This window comes from Euprymna scolopes, chromosome 24 (genome assembly GCF_053919585.1).
Source record: "Euprymna scolopes isolate OS-2025 chromosome 24, ASM5391958v1, whole genome shotgun sequence".
NCBI lineage: Eukaryota > Metazoa > Mollusca > Cephalopoda > Sepiida > Sepiolidae > Euprymna > Euprymna scolopes.
In genome coordinates, this window is record NC_136505.1 from 74,507,189 (window position 1) to 74,529,816 (window position 22,628).

At 30.2% G+C, this 22,628-nt stretch overlaps 1 protein-coding gene across 7 annotated transcripts in view; it reads right to left on the minus strand.

Moving 5' to 3' along the window:
* The window catches only part of LOC145246765 (uncharacterized), a 129,387-nt gene that overhangs the window by 95,867 nt on the left and 10,892 nt on the right, over nt 1–22,628 (minus strand). The window contains exon 1 of one of the 7 annotated variants that reach the window (XM_080108542.1): nt 12,328–12,632. The exons of 1 other annotated variant lie outside the window; for it this stretch is intronic. Coding sequence is in view for 1 of the 6 variants with exons in the window: in XM_080108544.1 (XP_079964670.1) it covers nt 12,328–12,334 (7 nt within the window). In the remaining 5 variants the exon portion in view is untranslated. Of the gene's footprint in view, nt 1–12,243; nt 12,633–22,628 lie in introns of those variants that run through there. 5 more of the 7 variants (XM_080108540.1, XM_080108539.1, XM_080108544.1 and 2 more) reach the window with 5 other exon arrangements.

The window sequence follows — 22,628 nt, forward strand, 5'->3', positions numbered from 1 at the left end:
TTTAATATACTTTAATTAAATATCATTAATAATTAATATTCAATTTAATATAATTTAATTAAATATCATTAATAATTAATATTTAATTTAATATGCCGAGCCTTGAAATCTAGAAAAAAAAACATTAGATAATAGATGACTTACATTGTTCGGGTGTCTCCTTGACAACCATCCTCCTCGACCCTAATATGCGGGGGGGGGGAGATATTATTATCTACATTATAAAGTGATAAAAGTCGGAGAATACGGTTTATCTCTTCTCACGTTTTTTTTTGTTTTAATTTTTTTTTTGTCTAATTATTAAAGCACATCAATCATTTCCACGATATTTAATGCAGTTTAGCTGCATTGATTTTTTCACTAAAAGTTTTCAAATAAAGCTGTAGCGTTGTTTTCTTTGGGGTTTAATCGTGCTACACCAAACATTTCTTATTTTTCACAATATAATAAAGTTGATGGATTTGTATGAGGTACTTATTTTGGGCAAAATCGTTCATTTCCATATTCAACAATTCAAAAATAATATCAAATTTTCAAATATTTTTCGAAATACGTACTTATTGTTTCGTATTCCTAAACTCTCTTCATAAATCCCATCCGCGGTATCAAAATGCTAGTTTTACGATAGAAACGCACCACAAAGCGAACTTATCTTAGTATCAGTAGATGTTCTGATTCCATAGTCTGTCCTTGTACTTCCCCAGCATTGGGAATACTACAACAAGTAAGACTTCTTCTTCGATGATGTGGTAGTGCCAGACAGTTGTTAGTCCGAACAAGAAGGGACATGCTGTTTGGGTGAAGAATCAGTTCAGCACGACAAAAATCAATAGCTCACACTCAGTTTCTGTAAATAGAATACCACGCCACACGAAAGATGTGTGTCCAGCGGGCCGAAACGATTGCTCCATCCGTGACTATATTAGCTATTCGGGTGACGAAGCTCCGCTACTATACAAACGACCACATAGAGAAATCCCTCAGAGTCAAAAGATCGAGTTCAATTATGCGACAAACGAAAGGGCCAGTGAGGAATTCCTGGTACTGCACAATTAAGACGAAGTACCAAGCAAAAGCGGCCTGTTCCAAATTGTCATTTGTGTGATCTGGAGATAAGAAAGGAGTGTAACGGGCAGTCACGGAAGCGTTCAAGAATTACGTGTCAGTGTCTTAGTCGGGCCCACCTACGGCGACAATAGTGCTCATGTTGAGTTGTGCAGACTGAAGTGTTCAGTTTACGTTTGTTGTCCAGTTGACTTGGCGGTTGTTGCAGCCGTACTGCCGTGTGTGATAATATTTTATTTTTTTTTGGAATTGGTTTAATCTCTCTTATCTCCTAAAGCTCTCTAATTGAGATCAACATATTTAATTTAATAACTTTCCTTTTCTCTCTCTCTCTCTCTCTCTCTCTCTCTCTCTCTCTCTCTCTCTCTCTCTTTTTCTCTCCAAAACAGAGAGTTGTAAATCAATTTTTCTCACCATAAAATCAACGTAACAGAGAATGTCAGGTTCACTCACGAAACCCATCTTTCACAAATCTGTCAGGAACATTTTAGTTAATCTTCGTGACCTCTTCTGCTCTTACCAATTGTTTTTTTTGGGGGGGAGATCAGTCAGTTTTGGGAATTAGAGTTTTGCCCATTTGAATGGTAATTCGTGAGAGTCCACCAGCAAGGTCAGTTGACTTCGCCCAGGATCAATGATATTGCTACATGCGTAGCTCTTCAAATTTTTCAGTTAAAATATTATGAGGCTTTACTTTTGAAACAACCCTTGTATATAACATCCATACAGAGCGGTTACATTGTAAAATACTACTATTGTTTGCATAATACAATATATTTGTTTGCAGAATACAATATATTTGTTTTCATAATACAATATATTTTTATATATTATATATATGTTTACAGAATACAATATATGCAGATCATAGCGCAACAACGTGTGAAGCGAGAACTTTTGCTGCAACATTTCAATGATGTTAGCTACACTTGTATGAACGAAAGCAATGTTGTTACTTTCCAACGTGTCCTCCTACTCATTGTCATCTGATAAGAGGAATCTGGGAGAAAGGGATGATTTCGGCGGCATTAGATTTAATGGGTTAAATTTGTTGACTTCTTTAAAATGTGAACACTTTATAGAGACTTTTAATGGTAACAATTAAAAATGTGTTAATCTGGGACAAACCTAAATTCTGGCCGATTTGAAAATCACTATAGTATTAAATTCTAAAACTGATAATTTAATTATGAATTGAATAATCGATTCCAAATCCGCTCTATTTTTAGGTAACCTTGCAATCCTTGTTTTAACAGGTTGTGCTACTTATGTAGAAAGATGACATTTCTATTAGAAATTAAATTTCTCTAGAAAATAAATCACATGAAATCTTGAGTGTGACGTGCAAATAAGTTAGTCAAATATTTTTTTTTTTTCTATCCGCGAGACGAGCGAACGTGTTTTGGAGAAATTGGTCCCCTACGTCGATATGTTAATAACGCATAATCCTCTACAGAGAATTTTTAAAAGAAAATAAATCAAGAATATTAAAGCCCAAATCGGATTGTTGTTTGTAGTCGAGGTTGTTGTTATACAACAACTTCGACTGCAAACAACAGAAAAATACGACTGAATAATTATGTTGTTACAGCGAAAGCAATAAGCTGTCGACTACAATACATGTGTTAACGAGACGCACGTTATTTATTAGGAAGAAGAGTCTCTACAATATTGCAATATTCTTGAATGTTATATTTGGTTAATTAATCCCTATTTAAGTCACGTAAATTATTTTGTATTGAAAGAACACTGCTGTCAATTATTTTTTCTTTTCACCAACAATAGGAAAGTCGGTCGCTCTCAGTAGCAATAGCAGTACTTCTTTCTTCTTTCCACAAACAAAAGTTAAACCAACAGTTAAACCAAAATACACGCAAATGACGTGATGCCCCAAACTTCCTCGAACAAAAATCTCATACCTTATATTCATTTTTTTGTTTTTACTGCCAAAAGCCCCAACTTTGCAGAATCACAACCTTTGCGTGCAACCACCTGTTTCCTTGTAGCAGTCGCGCACTAGTCGTGGCTACTTATCCCAACGTCACCACAATCACAGCAAACCTTGTTCTAAAAATATACTGCCGCATTTAAAATTCAATTTTGACAGGTTGACAAGAAAGTTCTTGCGGTTTTTAACTTTTAAATTCAGATGAACATATTTCAGCTCAATCAAAAATTTATTGGTCGAAATTTGCCAACGCAAAGCAAGTGTATTTATAGTAACGTAAAAATCTTGCGTTCTGGTGGCGATGAAGTTGCTGAAGGCGTTTTGGGTATCGTTTAAGTCTTTGAAGCATTTCTCACGCAGAAAGTTGTCGAGATGCTTGAAAAAGTGGAAGTCAGTAGGTGGGAGGTCTGGGAGTATGGAGGATGAGAGTTTCGTGCAACTTCTGCAGCGTTGGTTTAACAATGTGTGGTCGGGCATTGTCGTGGAGGAGAATTGGGCCTTTTTTGTTGACTAATGCCGAGTGTTGTTGTCGGAGTTTCTGACGCATTTCATCCATTTGTTTACAATACTTCTCTGTCGTAATGATTTCGCCTGCTTCCAAAAAATTGTAATGGATGCGATCGGTCGCTGACCATCAAACAGTCAGCATGACCTTCTTTTGTGGATTTGACTTCTGGAAATGTTATGGAGCTTCGTCAGGGTCTAACCATTGAGCTGAGTGTTGCCGTTTTTTGAACTCACTTTTCATTGCAAGTCACAATCCGTTCGAGAAACGTGGTTCTTTTTGCGTAAAAGAAGGGAATATAGCATTTTGATAATCGTTCTATTCATGATGCACTCACTTATCAAGTGTTTGTCTTTCCAATTTCTCTCAAGTTGTTAGAAATCGTCGTATACGTTACGTCTAATTCAGAAACAAGATCCCGAACAGTTGTGCGTGAATTGGCTTCGACTAATTCTTCTTAATTAATTGTTATCAACATTCGATGGCCGACCACTACGTTGATCATCTTCAAGACTCTCGTCGCTGCCACGAAATTTCTTAAACAAACATTGTGCTGTTCGTTCAGTAATGGTTCCTAGACCAAACGCTTCGTTGATATCGCGAGTAATTTCAGCAGCTTTTCAGCCTAGCTTGAATTGAAACAAGAAAATTGTGCGAATTTGCTTTTTTGCCATCTTGTATTCAACGTTCTGAAAAGAATACATAATTGATTTAAAACGAATGTAATTTAAACGATTAAATAGAGCGAAAACTGCTCTTTAAAATAATATATGAAGTAAAGGTATTATAACAAAAACTTATTTAAAAATACATTATTTGAAATCAAAATTAAAAATTCCTCAAGAACTTTCTTCTCAATAAGTGCATCAACTTTAATGTTGATGATTAACGTCGATTCTTATGTAAAAGTTGATGTTTTATTAATTAAGCCCGGGATTTATTGAGTGATATGTTATGTACAGAAGAATTTGTTTATCTCAAGAAAGTTTGTGCAAGAACATGTGCATTTTGTAACTGAAATCATCAAAATGAAAACTGAGTCAGAGGATTTATTTTTTATCCTTGGCGTTCGTTTGTCTTCCGTTAAAGCAAGTGCCGTTCTAATTCTTTCTAATTTTGGCAACCGTTCGGGCCTGGAACGAAAGGGAACAGTGAAAGTCGCTTTTCAAGAAAAATTAAACGTAATGCATGGCAGGATGAAAGTTTTGTGTTTTTTTTGTTTTTTTTTGTTCAATAACAAGCAAAGCAACCTAAAGTACAAAACTCTGGAATAATCGACTGTCACGTTTTAAGTTTAAAAACAATTTTCTAAAAATATGTTTACTGATGATTGGCCGTTTTGAAAACACGAACATATATATATATATATATATATATATATATATATATATATATATATATATATATATATATAAACACACACACACTCACACACTCACACACACACACATATATATGTGTGTGTGAGTGTGTGTGTTTATATATATATATATATATATATATATATATATATATATATATATATAGAGAGAGAGAGAGAGAGAGAGAGAGAGAGAGAGATTATTGTTTTCTTGGCTATACAAATAAATACCCTGATATATATATATATATATATATATATATATATATTTATATATATATATATATATATATATATATATAAATTACAATTAAATTTACTAAAATGATACAAGATGGTAAAACTAAAGTATATTATAAAGGATTTTGCATACAAAAGTATTTGATGAAACAACAAGTAAGTCAAAGATCTTACTTGATAACAAAAGGTGGAGCAGAGGGAATATGCTGAAGAAAGTTCTTGGAGTTATATTTTTGGATTATACCGTCATTGAACTATTTACCTTTCACCAGACTATCCATTCACGTGTAATCACCTTTTTCTTCATCATATTCCATCTGCTCCACCTTTTGTTATCAAGTAAGATCTTTGACTTACTTGTTGTTTCATCAAATACTTTTGTATGCAAAATCCGATCCCGAATTTTGCTAATTCCTACCCTCTGTTGAAAATGAAAGTATTTCTTCGAAACTCCGCGGATTAAGGACTATCCACTTATCAAGTGTTTCCTTTTCAGATTAAATATGTTGTTAACTCTTTTTCAAAGTGTTTTTAACATGTTTTATTAACTGTTTGCTCCTATATATATATATATATATATATATATATATATATATATATATATATATATATATATATATATATACGCATATATTGGATGTATAAAGATGTACCCTCATGGCTTGTTCCACCATTATATCTTAAATTGCTTCAGTTTGTGTTTATCCGTTATACATGTGCATTGTATTGTCTTCGATACAATTCAATTTTCATACATTTGTCATTGCCTAAAAAGGTTTCTCCCTTATTTTTGTTTCCGTAATTCTTATTGACTTGATAATGTAATAAAGTTTCTATAGAACTTTAATATCCATTTTAAACATATTATATATATATATTATATACCACAATTTTTTAGCATATTATATAGATATATATACCACCATTTTTAACATATTATATGTATACTACCATTATTAGTTCATAACACTACCATTAATTCATAGCACTACGATTAATACATTACTTAATTAATTAATAAACTTCGCTATTAATACTAAACACTCCAATCAATTACTTCATAACACTATCATTTACCACTACTATTAATTCATAACATTACAAGTATTTCGTAACACTACGATTATTTCAAAACACTACGAATAATTCATAATATACTATGAATTCTTTAAACTCACATTAATTTATAAAACTACCATTGATACATAACACTACTTTTAATTCATAACAATACTTTTAATTCATAACACTACTTTCAATTCATAACAATACTATTAATTCATAATAATACTATTAATTGATAAGAATACTTTTAATTCATAACAGTACATTTAATTTATAACATTAGTAATAATTCATAACAATACTAATAATTCATAACAATACTAATAATTCATAAGAATACTTTTAATTCATAACAATACTTTTAATTCTTAGAATACTTTTAATTCATAACAATACTATTAATTCATAACAATACTATTAATTCATAACAATACTAATAATTCATAACAATACTTTTAATTCATCACAATAATATTAATTCATAACAATACTTTTAATTCATAACAATAATATTAATTCATAACAATATTTTAAATCATAACAATACTTTTAATTCATAACAATACTATTAATTCATAACAATTATTCATAATAATACTAATAATATATAACAATAATATTAATTCATAACAATACTATTAATTCATAACAATACTTTTAATTCATAACAATAATATTAATTCATAACAATAAAATTAATTCATAACAATACTATTAATTCATAACAATAATATTAATTCATAACAATACTATTAATTCATAACAATTATTCATAACAATACTAATAATTCATAACAATAATATTAATTCATAACAATACTATTAATTACAAACAATAATATTAATTGACAACAATACTTTTAATTCATAACAATACTATTAATTCATAACAATAATATTAATTCATAACAATACTATTAATTCATAACAATAATATTAATTCATAAGAAAACTATTTATTCATAACAATAATATTAATTCATGACAATACTAATAATTCATAACAATACTTTTAATTCATAACAATACTATTAATTCATAACAATAATATTAATTCATAACATAATATTAATTCATAACAATACTTTTAATTCATAACAATAATATTAATTCAAAACAATAATATTAATTCATAACAATACTTTTAATTCATAACAATAATATTAATTCATAACAATACTAATAATTCATAACAATAATTTTAATTCATAACAATAATATTAAATCATAACAATACTTTTAATTCATAACAATAATATTAATTCATAACAATAATATTAATTCATAACAATACTTTTCATTCATAACAATACTATTAATTCATAACAATAATATTAATTCATAACAATACTATTAATTCATAACAATAATATTAATTCATAACAATTATATTAATTCATAACAATACTTTTAATTAATAACAATACTATTAATTCATAACAATGCTATTAATTCATAACAATACTATTAATTCATAACAATACTATTAATTCATAACAATAATATTAATTCATAACAATACTATTAATTCATAACAATACTTTTAATTCATAACAATACTATTAATTCATAACAATACATTTAATTCATAACAATACTATTAATTCATAACAATACTATTAATTCATAACAATACTTTTAATTCATAACAATACTATTAATTCATAACAATACTTTTAATTCATAACAATACTATTAATTCATAACAATACTATTAATTCATAACAATACTTTTAATTCATAACAATACTTTTAATTCATAACAATACTATTAATTCATAACAATACTATTAATTCATAACAATACTTTTAATTCATAACAATACTATTAATTCATAGCAATACTTTTAATTCATAACAATACTATTAATTCATAACAATACTATTAATTCATAACAATACTATTAATTCATAACAATACTAATAATTCATAACAATACTAATAATTCATAACAATACTATTAATTCATAACAATACTAATAATTCATAACAATAATATTAATTCATAACAATACTATTAATTCATAACAATTATTCATAACAATACTAATAATTCATAACAATACTTTTAATTCATAACAATACTATTAATTCATAACAATACTTTTAATTCATAACAATACTATTAATTCATAACAATACTATTAATTCATAACAATACTTTTAATTCATAACAATACTATTAATTCATAACAATACTAATAATTCATAACAATACTAATAATTCATAACAATACTATTAATTCATAACAATACTAATAATTCATTACAATAATATTAATTCATAACAATACTATTAATTCATAACAATTATTCATAACAATACTAATAATTCATAACAATACTTTTAATTCATAACAATACTATTAATTCTAACAATACTAATAATTCATAACAATACTTTTAATTCATAACAATACTATTAATTCTAACAATACTATTAATTCATAACAATACTAATAATTCTAACAATACTATTAATTCATAACAATACTATTAATTCAGTACGATATTATTAATTCATAACACTTCCATTAGTTAATAGCACTAATATCAATTGAAAATATTAATATACTCCTATTAATTTATAATTATTCCATTGATTCATAACCCTACTTATAAGTCATAACACTATTATTTATCAACTCACTACCATAAATTCATAACATTACTATTTATTCATACAAAAAAAGACCGAGTGGTCTGTTGTATTTTTGTTGGTTGCATCGTCCTTTGCAGATCATGGAGATCTTACTATCAAGGCTTTGTCTTTTCAATTTATTTCTAATTTTCTCAAGCGTCTCTACCAGGGAATGCGGACGGGGCAATTTTTGGTCGATCAACTACTCTTTCTCTATATGTTGGTTTTAAATCCTATATTTCGAACTAATGCCACATGTTCCGCTTTAAAAGATTAATACAAATCGAAACACTCTACTCTGAACTGCTTACAATAAAATGTCATAATAACTTTAGATTTCTCGCAGTTTTTGTTTAATTTTAGATTTTTAAGCGATTATTGAGAATAACCGCCTAATTTCAGCCATTTTTATTCTAACTGGACACTAGTTTTATCTCAAAGTTAAATTTACGTTATTAAATAAGTTAGAACATAAAAATATTTAGTTAGATAAAAAAGTAACTTATCTGACTTTTAGTAACATTTATTTGTTATATATTTGTTTTCCACCAGTTTTTTTTCGTTTTGTTGTCTATTCTGTAAAATGCCCATTGATTTATTAATTATTAATAACTTTATAATAATTATACTGTAAACACTTAATTAATTATTAATAATTTTATAATAATTATACTGTAAACACTTAATTAATTAATTATTAATAACTTTATAATAATTATAGTGTAAACACTTAATTAATTATTAATAACTTTATAATAGTTATACTGTAAACACTTAATTAATTAATTATTAATAACTTTATAATAATTACACTGTAAACACTTAATTAATTATTAATTACTTTATAATAATTATACTGTAAACAATTAATTATTAATAATTTTATAATAATTATACTGTAAACACTTAATTAATTAATTATTAATAACTTTATTATAATTTATAATAACTGTATTGGGATCGGAGTTGGAATCGGTAATTGTATCGGATGTGGAAAATATCGGAATCTTGTCGCCCTAGAAAAAGACGAAAGGTTCAATTTCCATTTGATAAAACCCGGTTTTCTTTTGGTTTCAAGTGAAAGCCACACTATGCCACCTCACATCTTCGAAATCGGCTTGAAAGTCAACACCAAAGTGAACCTAAATGTGCTGAAGAGTGTGAAGATCTCCTCGTGCAATTGTGGCGGCTATCAGACCCTGGGTGTGACAGCAGGACTCTACGCCAGTCCACAAGTCCAAAGAGACCGAGACTTGTCCCTTTCTCTCACTGGCCCCCTTTTCTTCCGTGGCCTGGGCCTACTGGACTTCTTCGTTTGGTCATACGTCGAAAACATCACCAACATGACCTCCTACAGCACCAAAGCCAGCCTGATTTCCGCCATCCATCGAATATTCACCGAGCTCCCGCCGGTACTCGTGGAAAAGGCATGCTATCAGTTTCGGACCCGTATCGAGGCGGTGATTGAGGCTGAAGGCGGCTACATCAAATAGGTGTCAGTTTTAGTATATACTCAAGTTAACCGAATTGATTTTTAAATCTAAATTTTAAAATAAAGCTTTAGGGCGACACTTTTATCGTGCCACCCATTTAAAACGTGTTTTCTTCAGTTTATCTGTGTAATACGAAATAGATTTTAATCATTTCATTATTTATAAACATTTTTAAAGCATTCAGTTTAAGCATTAATTTTACCAGAATGTGTTATTTCGAGATAACAATTTGCGAGATGCATTCGGTGAGTTTTAAGCAGGACGTGTGCAGTAGCTTTGTAAGTTATGAAGAATGTAAAGCAAATGAAATTCCTTCGCTGCAAATAGAACTTTCTAAAACTGTAAACATTTGTAACTAAATCAAGAGGAGCGGAAGGAACAGATAAAATAAATTCATTCAATCTCCACGTCAAGTGACGAAAGTATTTTTACAAATTTATTTAAAACTTAAGCACAGCATAGTGATAAAAAAAACAGATGCTATTTCAACTGTTGCCTTATAAGTTAAGCAAAAAATGCGTCCAATTTTTGTTGAAAAGTTAAGAATAACGGATCGCTTAATCTTGTTAAACTTTTAAGCATAACTTTGTGCTAAAAGATGTTATTTCAACTGTTGCGTAACAGACTGATGAACAGCGTCAATCGACGAAAATGCTGTTTCAAACGTGAATGTAAAAATCCAAGCAAAATATTATTCAATCATCAGGGTATTTATTTGTATAGCCAAGAAAACAATAATCTATCTCTCTCTCTCTCTCTCTCTCTCTCTCTCTCTCTCTCTATATATATATATATATATATATATATATATATATATATATATATATATATATATATATATATATATTGTTACTATAATAATTAAATACCTACAGACACTAGTGTTTCATCCTTTCGGGAATCTTTAGTGCATATATATGGCGGACAGATGTTTGTTTAAATAGACATTCGGACGGGTTATTTGCGGGCATCGCTTTCGTAGTCGAGTGGTAGAACTGACAACACGACGGTTCTAGGTTCGATCCTTGGTTTGGGAGAGGTGCTAGTTTAACGGCACTGATGAGTTGTGATACAACGAAACAGGACTGTATGTCGATGACTACAAATATATATATATATATATATATATATATATATATATATATATATATATATATATATATATATATATAGCAAATTAATGTTACCAAAGGAAAGCTAAGTTACTCTTCTTTATACTTGGATGTTTTTTGTGTGTTTTAACTTTTTTTTTTTACTTAAAAATAGAATTAATGTGAAGCATATCCAGTTGGAACGAAAAACAATGAAAGTCACATTAGTTTATAGTCGAACTTAATAATCGCTCAAAAATAGAAAATTAAACAAAATACTGAAAGAAATACATCCAATAAATGTCACTCATGGAAAATGTAATGTTCTACCAATATTTTTTTTAATTTCCAACTTTTGGGCGATTATCAGGGCTCGACTATGACACAGCAGGCTTTCCACTACGGTTGCCTTTAATTAAAGCAAATGCTTTAAAATAAGTTAAAACACAAAAAAAAAACTTATCTGGGCAGGCAGAAAAGTCACGTAGCTTCTCTTTTGGTAATATTTATCTGTTGAATATTTATTATTTGAGAACTTTTTTATTGTGTTGGCTATTCTAATACCCTACTGGCTTAATAAGATTTTCGTTAATTTGTAACGATTAAGTTTGAAACAGCATTTCTGTTATGATTATTGTTTTCCTCAATTTGTTATGCAACGTGCCTAAACATTAATGGTAAGAGAACGACGAAATTGTTGTTGTTTCTAGCAGACAGATGGAAATGCTGTTACAAACTTCGGACAGGCATTAAAAATTTTTCCAAACATAAACTTAAACGTAACTCCAACCAACATGCCGACATCATCTCCATAGAAAATAACAAATAACTTACTTTAATAGTTGTTGTATAAATTTTAAAACAAAACAAAAACTCTCACGAATCGACGATCTTATAATCCTCTGAATGCAAGATTACCTTTCATCTCAAGAACCACGTTTGCTTCTAGTCGGCTGCAAACAAAATATAATTAGCTGGCTTCTGTATCAAACGTGGCGGTGGCAACTGTGGTGGCGGATGGAGGGTGACACTGTTTATGAACAGCCTTCCTTTTTAGGCCTCAGCATTACACCTATTTGCTGAAAAGCCGAAAAACTGTGGTAGCTTAAACAAGCGCAGACAGAGGCGTGTATAGACGCAGAAAGACAAGCAGCAGTTTTATCGACTAATAAGCTCGATAACACGCACGCATGCACGCACGCACGCACACACAGACACACACTCTCTCTCTCTCTCTCTCTCTCTCTCTCTCTCTCTTTCTCTCTCTCTCTCTCTCTCTCTCTCTCTCTCTCTCTCGCTCGCTCGCTCGCTCTCTCTCCCTCTCCCTCTCTCACTCTCTCTCGCTCGCTCTCTCTCCCTCTCCCTCTCTCTCTCTCGCTCGCTCTCTTTCCCTGTCCCTCTCTCTTTCTCCCTATCTCTCTCTTTCGCTCGCTCGCTCGCTATCTCTCACTTTCTCTCTCTCTCGCTCTCGCTCTCTCTCCCTCTCCCTCTCTCTCTCGCTCGCTCGCTCGCTCTCTCTCCCTCTCCCTCTCTCTCTCGCTCGCTCTCTCTCCCTCTCCCTTTCTCTCTCCCTCTCTCTCTCTCGCTCACTCTCTCTCCCTCTCTCCCTCTCTCTTTCTCTCGCTCACTCTCTCTCTCTCTCCCTCTCTCTCTCTCTCTCTCTCTCTCGCTCGCTCGCTCGCTCTCTCTCCTTCTCTCCCTCTCCCTCCCTCCCATTCTGGCCCTCTTTTTTACCACTACAATATAAACCAAGCGAATTCAGGCGTCGGTAAAAGAAATCAACAAACCAGAAATATTAAGGATCAGTTTCTCTTTTTTTTTTTTAAGAAGCAAATATTCACAGCAGGGACTACGTGATGGTTGAGTCAGGTGATATCCTTGAATGGCTTGTAATGAGAAGAACGACACTGATTATGAAGGATCCTGCAAACAGTTGCCAGCAATTACCGACCGATTGTATGTTTACAACTAATGTGGAAGCTGTTAACCGGAATCTTCGCAGAAAAAGTTTATGGACATATTGAGTAATGGTGTTCTCCCTGACGAACAGAAAGGATACCGGAAAGGCTCGAGGGGCACCAAGGATCAACTAATGATTGATAAGGCATTACAATGCAAGATGCAAAGAGGAAGAAGAGGAATTTGAGTGTAGCATCGATCGATTACAGAAAAGCTTACGACATGGTTCCTCACTCATGGATCCATGAAACACTATTGATGATGAAGTTTGCTGGGAATGTGGTAGGGCTTTTGGAAACAAGTAAATCTCAATGGAAAACGGTGCTGACAGCGAACAAAGAAATTCTTGGTTGTTGGGGAGGTTGGCATTAGACGTTGAATATTCCAAGGAGATTCGATGTCTCTGCTTCTTTTGTAATGGTAATGATGCCACTAAGCATCCTCTTGAAAAGAGAAAAGCTGTGTGTATAGCTTTGGATCTGGTGGCAGACGTCTCGGCCATCATTAATGGATGATTTGAAGATATTTGGTAGAAATGAGAAGGAAATGGAGAAACTGGTAGAGATCGTCGGGACATACTCGGAAGACATCAGAATGTAATTTGGGAAGTATAAGTGTGCGGTGTTGGTGATAAAAAGGGAAGTATAAGTGTGCGGTGTTGGTGATAAAAAGGGAAGTAAAAGTGCATTCAAATGGAACAGTTGCCAAATGGAGAAGTTATGAAAGAAATAGAAGAAACAGGCTATAAGTATTTAGAAGTGCTGGAGTGTGTAGGCATCATGAACAGAAAGATGAAAGAAAAAATCAGAAAGGAGTATCTTAGAAGAGTGAAGCTAATTGCGAAGTCGAAATTGTATGGAGGAAACCTGATGAAAGCGGTGAATGCTTGGCAGTCAATGTTTTGAGGTACAGTGCGGTATTTTAGAATGATCTGACAAGGAGTTGCATGTCATGGATATCAAAACAAGAAAAGTTTTAGCAATGTTTTGTATATTCCACATTAAAAGTAACGTAGCTAGGCTGTATCAAAAGAGGAAATACGGAGGAAGAGGATTGAAAAGTGTAAAAGATTATATTAGAGCTGAGAAGATGTTGAAAGATCATGTGGTTAGAAGTGAGGAGTGGATGCTCAAGGTTGTGGCCAATGAAGCGGTGGTATTTGAGGCTATGGCTGAGTATGTGAAACGTATGGACAGAGGAATGGTAGAGGAACTGGCTGGGAAGAAAATGCACTGAAAGTTCTTCCATGATGTAGCAGAAGTGGCTAATGAAAAATCATGGCAATGGCTTAGAGCTGAGTATCTGGCTAAGAGTACTGGAGCTTTTGTTTGTGCAGGACAGGAGCAGGCATTATGAACACGATTGTTCAAAAAAGTGGTTCTAGGAGAAAAAGTTGGCCCAGAGAGAGTACCGCAAAAGACACGATCGCATCGAGCTCTGGATATACTGGGAGGTTTATAGGAAGGTTGGGGTGAGGTGTGCTGAAAAGTAGTTGGAAGAAGTGTTTGATGAAGTGAGAACAATGGAGGATGGCACTGTACATATATGATGAGACAAAAGTGTCATGACGACAAAGCAATTGGAACATAATCGTCCGGATTTAGTCGTCATTGACAAGGTCTCCAAAAACTGACAAAAAAAAGGGATGGGAGAGATGACATGCACTAGTGTTACTGAAATTGAATTAACGATCAGAACAAAGATTAGTGTTTCCGGTCACTTGATACACGCAATAAAACAAAGAAAAATAAGAGGCGATCTGCCATATCTTTTAATCCACCGTACAGCAAACACATTCTCTTGAATATTCCTAAAACGTTTTATAGTATCATCAATAGGAACTTCCCTAGAGATAGTAAGTACCAATTCAGGTGTAATATTAATTCAAGTTAAATAAAAATACAATTAAACTACCTTTCGCCTCTACCAAAAATGTAGGTGCATCTATAATTTAATATAATAACACTAAAATACAAAAGGCAAACCACGCACAAGTTAAACATGAACCTATTTATACCAATAGTTTAACCGAAAACAATTGTAGTTGTAAAATCATTGTCCATTAAACGGAAACTGTTTAACTACAAATGTAGTATACAAATGTGAAGTTATTATTGCAAATGATACAAAGGCTTATGTTGGAGCTGCCAAATGTACGGTCAAGGATGGATACAGAAACAACTACAGAAACCATTATAGAAACATGTGCTCTTTCAAAATGGAACAAATTGTAGAACCGATAAACCTCCTATTTCTTTAGCTAGATACATTAGGGAATTAGTTAAAATTAAAGTTCATTATGAATTAAAGTGGTGAATTTTAGGTAAAGTGAGTAAATATATACCTAATAATAATGTATATCTAATAATAATATATATCTAATAAGAATATATATCTAATAAGAATATATACCTAATAATAATATATATCTAATAAGAATATATATCTAATAAGAATATATACCTAATAATAATATATATCTAATAATAATATATACCTAATAACAATATATATCTAATAATAATATATATCTAATAAGAATATATATCTAATAAGAATATATACCTAATAATAATATATATCTAATAATAATATATACCTAATAATAATATATATCTAATAAGAATATATATCTAATAAGAATATATACCTAATAATAATATATACCTAATAAGAATATATACCTAATAATAATATATATCTAATAATAATATATATCTAATAATAATATATACCTAATAATAATATATATCTAATAAGAATATATATCTAATAAGAATATATATATAATAATAATATATATCTAATAATAATATATACCTAATAACAATATATATCTAATAATAATATATATCTAATAATAATATATACCTAATAATAATATATACCTAATAAGAATATGTACCTAATAATAATATATATCTAATAAGAATATATATATATCTAATAATAATATATATCTAATAAGAATATATACCTAATATAATATATACCTAATAAGAATATATACCTAATAAGAATATATACCTAATAAGAATATATACCTAATAAGAATATATACCTAATAATAATATATATCTAATAAGAATATATATCTAATAATAATATATACCTAATAAGAATATATACCTAATAAGAATATATACCTAATAATAATATATACCTAATAAGAATATATACCTAATAAGAATATATATCTAATAAGAATATATACCTAATAAGAATATATATCTAATAAGAATATATACCTAATAAGATATATATCTAATAATAATATCTATCTAATAAGAATATATACCTAATAAGAATATATACCTAATAAGAATATATACCTAATAATAATATATATCTAATAATAATATATATCTAATAAGAATATATACCTAATAAGAATATATACCTAATAAGAATATATACCTAATCATAATATATATCTAATAAGAATATATATCTGATAAGAATATATACCTAATAATAATATATATCTAATAAGAATATATACCTAATAATAATATATATCTAATAATAATATATATCTAATAATAATATATATCTAATGAGAATATATACCTAATAATAATATATACCTACTAAGAATATATACCTAATAAGAATATATACCTAATAAGAATATATACCTAATAAGAATATATATCTAATAAGAGGGGGAAAAATTGTGCATTTTGGAATCTTCCATATAGTAATATCTAAGAAAAAGATATACAACATTGGATCCATAGAATGAGATATACGCTATCTTACTTCAACCTACGGAAATGTTAGAGCAATAATTCATAACTAGATATAAAGGGAGAAATATATAGTATTAGTGAGTTAGAATTTTAGGTAAAATATCAGTGAAATTAATTAATAATTAAAGTCCAGAGATGATTTCATGCTAACATTAAACCATAGTTAAGAATTAAGAGGGAATTAGTAAGAATTATTAATGGCCGAATAGCTACTGAAAATAAAGTAGATTGGAGAGATAAAGTGGAAAAAAGATAAAAAGTATTTTAATGTAATTCACTCGTATTAATTAAAAAGGAGGATGTGAATTCTAAGTGTACCATTTGTACTAGCATTTAGGATTACAAGTTAAATAAGAAAAAATTAATAATTACGCCTGAATTTGTGTGTACTTTATTGTTGATCACTGCAGTTATATATATATATATATATATATATATATATATATAGAGAGAGAGAGAGAGAGAGAGAGATAGAGAGAGAGAGATACCTACTTCATTTACTCACATAAATTAATATACGAAAGTAAAAATTTGTGCGCAAACTTTAAGTATTTACTTCAACAATGCTCAATATGTAGGTAGAGCTAGTTAGTAAGTTATAAAATATATATGGCGATTAAGCTACACTGAATATTCCGCGTTTGATTCACTCTAGGATTCTTCAGGCTTATGCGAGAATTTTGTGGTTGTCTCGCGTTTTTATAAATGCATCTTCTACTGAGTTTTTAGTTAGGCAATCAGCTTTCTAGTATGTACCACGCCCTTCCTAATTAGCCAATGAGCAGACACTTACAGGACAAAGGCACATTTGACCTCCGGTTGACCCGTTCCTTTGTGTGTCCTATTTAGCGTAGTATCTAGTGTCTAGACCTGTTTTAAATTTAGGTTAAGTTTTTTTATATGTTAGTTTATATATATATATATGTGTGTGTGTGTGTGTGTGTGTGTGTGTGTGTGTGTGTGTGTGTGTGTGTGTGTGTGTGTGTGTGTGTGTGTGTGTGTGTGTGTGTGTGTGTGTGTGTGTGATAGTTTATGTATATTCAGGTTTATTTTTTTATTATTATTTGTTTATTTTCTATTATTTTTGTTAGTTTTAAAATTATTTTCTATCTATCCTAGAGTAAATTTTATCCTGTGAAAACAGTTGTTCGCTATTTCTCTCCTACAGTTTAATAGATGTTGGGGTTCTTTAAAGTATAGGAAAGCAAATTTTTCAAGAACGCATAATATACATGAATCGTCTAGATCTCTACATGTGTTTGCTTGTCTTACTATTTTCCATTCGACTACCGGCGGACGTCCGCTTTCCTTTAGTCCCCAGTATTTGTTTGCTAGCGTTGTTTTCATACGGTGTTTTTTTTATTATTGAATATACTTTTGTGGTCATAATATCGAGTTTTGAAATCTAAGGACGTCATACCTACGTAATATTTCTTGTTATTCGGGGTTTCTTTCGCAAATATTGTGGCCTGGTAAACTATGCTTTTGGTTAGACATTTATTTTGAAGTGGGCAGAGTGTGCGGTATCTACAGTTGCATTTATCTTGTTCGTTATTAGTATTTTAATTTTTATTTCTAGTATGGTTGTTGTTGTCCGGATTATTATTATTATTATTATTATTATTATTATTATTATTATTATTATTATTATTATTATTATTACTACTACTAGTTATATATGTGTCTTTTGTGTTAGTTTTATTTTTGTCATGGTGTCCACTTTTTTATTGTTTATTTTGTTGTTTTCATTGCTTTTATTTAATATTTTGTTATTATGTGCTTTAATTATCATCTCTAAATTTTCGCAGTAGCTGTAGGATAACTTTAGGGTATTTTTATTGAAAATTTTGTGTAAGAGGTTGGTTGCGGGAAAGTGCTTTTCGATAAGATCTAGAAATTTCTCGCCAAGTTTTGTTTTTAGTATTTGATTCTATGGCACCGTATACCAGATTATATTTCTTTTTCTTTTATTTTTAATTTTATTATAGTTATTGGTGTTTTGTTGCTTATATTTGATATTAATATTTTTGTATCCACTACTTTTTATGGTTGTTTCATAGATAGTGGTTGACCTGTTAAATACATTTTCATCGCTTGAGTTATTGCTGAGTTTACTTACAATCGAGTTAGGAATCTGTTTTATAATTGATGGTGGGTGATTGGACTTTGGGTTTACGTATATTGGATTAGCGTTATCTTTTAAGTATGGTTCATATGTGTTTTTATCTAAATTTAACGTAACGTCCAGGAAGTTTGTTTTTTTATGTTAGCTAATACGTCTAAGTTTTTCATTTCCTTGTGTATGATTTTCTTAAAGTTATCTCCCTTGACTTTGTTGGAGTCTTTTATTATAGCTAGTCCATCATCTCTATATAGGCCGATATCCGTAGTATCAAATATGCTTCTGAAGGGATATAGACTGAATAATCCCACAAGATTTGATGCCTGTGCAGAATCCAGAAACCCATCGCCAAATCAAACGAATTTGTCATTTTAGTTTTTATCCATTGGTTATTGTTATTTATTAGAACTGATTTTCTACATTTTTTAATGATGCTGATTTCTTCCGAGGATATATCAGCGTATGCCTCGGCAAATTCTATGTTTTTTTTATATTTTTAAACCAAGTGATTGCTTCGGCAGTATTTACCCACTGGTTTAATTCTAGGTCTTGTTTGTTTTTTGTTTTTGTTTTTTTGTTTTTTTTTTTTTTTTTCTATTACATTTTCACTCCAAACAAGGCACATTGCTACTTTGGTGTAGGGGGCTACTATCAGGGGCAGCAACTACTGAGGTACTATGTAGGTATTTGGGCAGCAAGATGTCGGTTCACGTTACACTTGAACTTCTGCATGTCAGTACAGTTGGGGAAGCAGAGACTTAGAATGGAATTCCAAAGTCTAGCGGTTCTGGGGAAGAAACTACTGGAGTAGGAAGATCTTTTACATCTAGGGATCTCTACTGTGTGGGGTGGGATTTAGCTGCCTGTCGGGTTTGTCGAGGGTGTTTACGTTGTAGGGGCACAAGTGCTTGCAGTTTGTTTACTCTAGAAAGTATTGCTTTGCTAATTCTGGTTTAGTTGGGTTTATTAAGCGGGTGTTGGGATTATTATTGAAGTCACATGTGTGGTCTTTGAGCAGAATGTATGCCTCTCTAGGTTTTAATTTGCCAATTTTATCGCTAATTTTTAATTTATTGATAATTTGTTTACTTTCAGTATTCATTATATCTATGTAGTCGCATTCATTTGTATCCAGTTTTTTGTTGTTTTTTGTAATGTTTTCTGTGATTAGTTTGTTATATTCTTGTTTGTCTATTTTATAAAAGTTTCTAGTTTTATCTGCTTTTACAAAGATTTTATTAGAGTTATTTATGTTTCTAACGATTTTGTGTAATTTCCGTTGGAAATTGTTAGGTTGATTTTGGAATTCTAAGTTTTTAATTACGTTTAAAAAGTCATTTTCAAAGTTTATCAAAAGGTCTACTGTTTTCGCATTCTTTAGGGTTTTAAAACTATAGGATTCTTTTTTATTTACGTTTTCATTTTTAAGGAAGAAAGTTGCTCGCCATCGCATTCGACGTATTGGTTCATCTGTTGTTGTTTTTTAATTAATTTAATGATATAGCTATGCTTGCTAGTTGTGGGGATGTTTTTTAGCGATGTTTCGAAATTAACCCTTTCCATATCTATTTTTGGTGTAATGAAATAAATTCTATTCAGAGTGCTCACCTGTTTCAGGAGCTAGGTATAACTACTTCATTTACTCACATAAAATTAATATACGAAAGTATAAATTTATGCGTAAACTTTAAGTATTTACTTCAACAGTGCTCAATACGTAGGTAGAGCTAGTTAGTAAGTTATAAAGTATATATGGCGATTAAGCTACACTGAATATTCCGCGCTTCATCAACTCTAGCATTTTTCAGGCTTATGAAAGAATTTTGTGGTTGTCTCGCGTTTTTATACACGCACCTTCTATTGAGTTTTTAGTTATTCAGTTATTCATTTCTCAATTTGCCTTAGTTTCGTATAAATCTTTATTTACACGTTACGATATATCTGTTTTCCTTTTTTATTTTTTAAGAAAAACTATGAATTAAATGGTTTATTTAAATATGTTTAGTTTATATTTATCTTCACCCTATACTGGTTATGTAATTAATTTAAAAGTTCAATCTATAATTTTCAACCTTATATTAATACAAACATTATATGTTCGTTTTTTGTTGTTGTTTTTTTTTAAGTATCCCCGTATCATTGAGTATATCGAGACAATGTAAGGGACATAACTCGATTTTTCTCACATTTATCGAATCATAATTTTATCGAAATGCATTTATATTTTTTATTCACTATTTTAATTTTTGTTTTTATTAATTTATATTGCTTAGTTTTAAACTTGTAGGTCTCACTTTATTTTCTTTATAACAATTTGGGTTACATGTCTCGCTTAAATTATTCCTAACTTATTTATGATTTAGTCTATTTTAATCCCTTATAATCTGTTCATCTCGATATTTTGCAATTATTTAATATTTGATTTCTGTTTGTGTTAGTTTATTACCAATAACAATCATTAAATTTAAACTTAATTCTATTCCCCTTATTTAGGTTATATTTAGTTTATTTTCTATATTTTAAGTTTACAACCTACTACTTTATTTATTGTATCATCCTAAATTCCTCATATTAAATCCCAAATTCTCTTACAACACATTTCACTCACAACATATTCCTTAATTATTTTTTATTACATTCTGTTTCATCATTTAAATTTTTATTATTATGGTTTTAGTATTCTTTCCAGGTTATTGATGCAACAGTAGCTTAATTTAATTATGTTTTTATTAAATACTAGCAGTTCAGCCCGGCTTTGCTCAGGACCTATGTACTGTTCATAACTTGTTCTACGTGTGAATACACTTTATGTAAGATTTTAAATGTTTAGACCAAAATTTGTCTGGGTAATTTCGTAGAGGCCGCAGATGTCAATTTTTTTAACGTTGACCCTCATTTTGACCCCCTAACCTTTATTATTTTGGTCTTAAATCAAAATACAAAGTTTTACCCATGCTCAAGTTACCTACATTTAAAATTTAAAGTGTTTAGACCCAAAATTGGCGGAGGAATTTGGTAGAATCTGCAAAGGTCAACTCTTTCAACTTGGACCTTTTAGCAGCCGAATTTTCACCCCAAAACTGATTAAAATATTTGCCGTATGTTTGTATACCCGTTATGTATAAATTTAAAATGCCCAGACCCAAATTGGCTGAGTAATTTGCTAGACACCGCAAAGGTCAAAGTTTTTGAACTTTGACCTCTTGGCACCTCAAATTTTCGACCAAAACCGATTAAAAAGCTTGCCCCATCTCCGAGTACCCTTTTTGTAAAATTTCAAATGTTTAGGCCAGAAATTTGCAGCAGCTCTGGCAATATCCTCAAAGTATTTCTTCTAATTCATATTGCCTGTGAATGTTAAGCCAACGAGTTTGAAGGATGGGCTC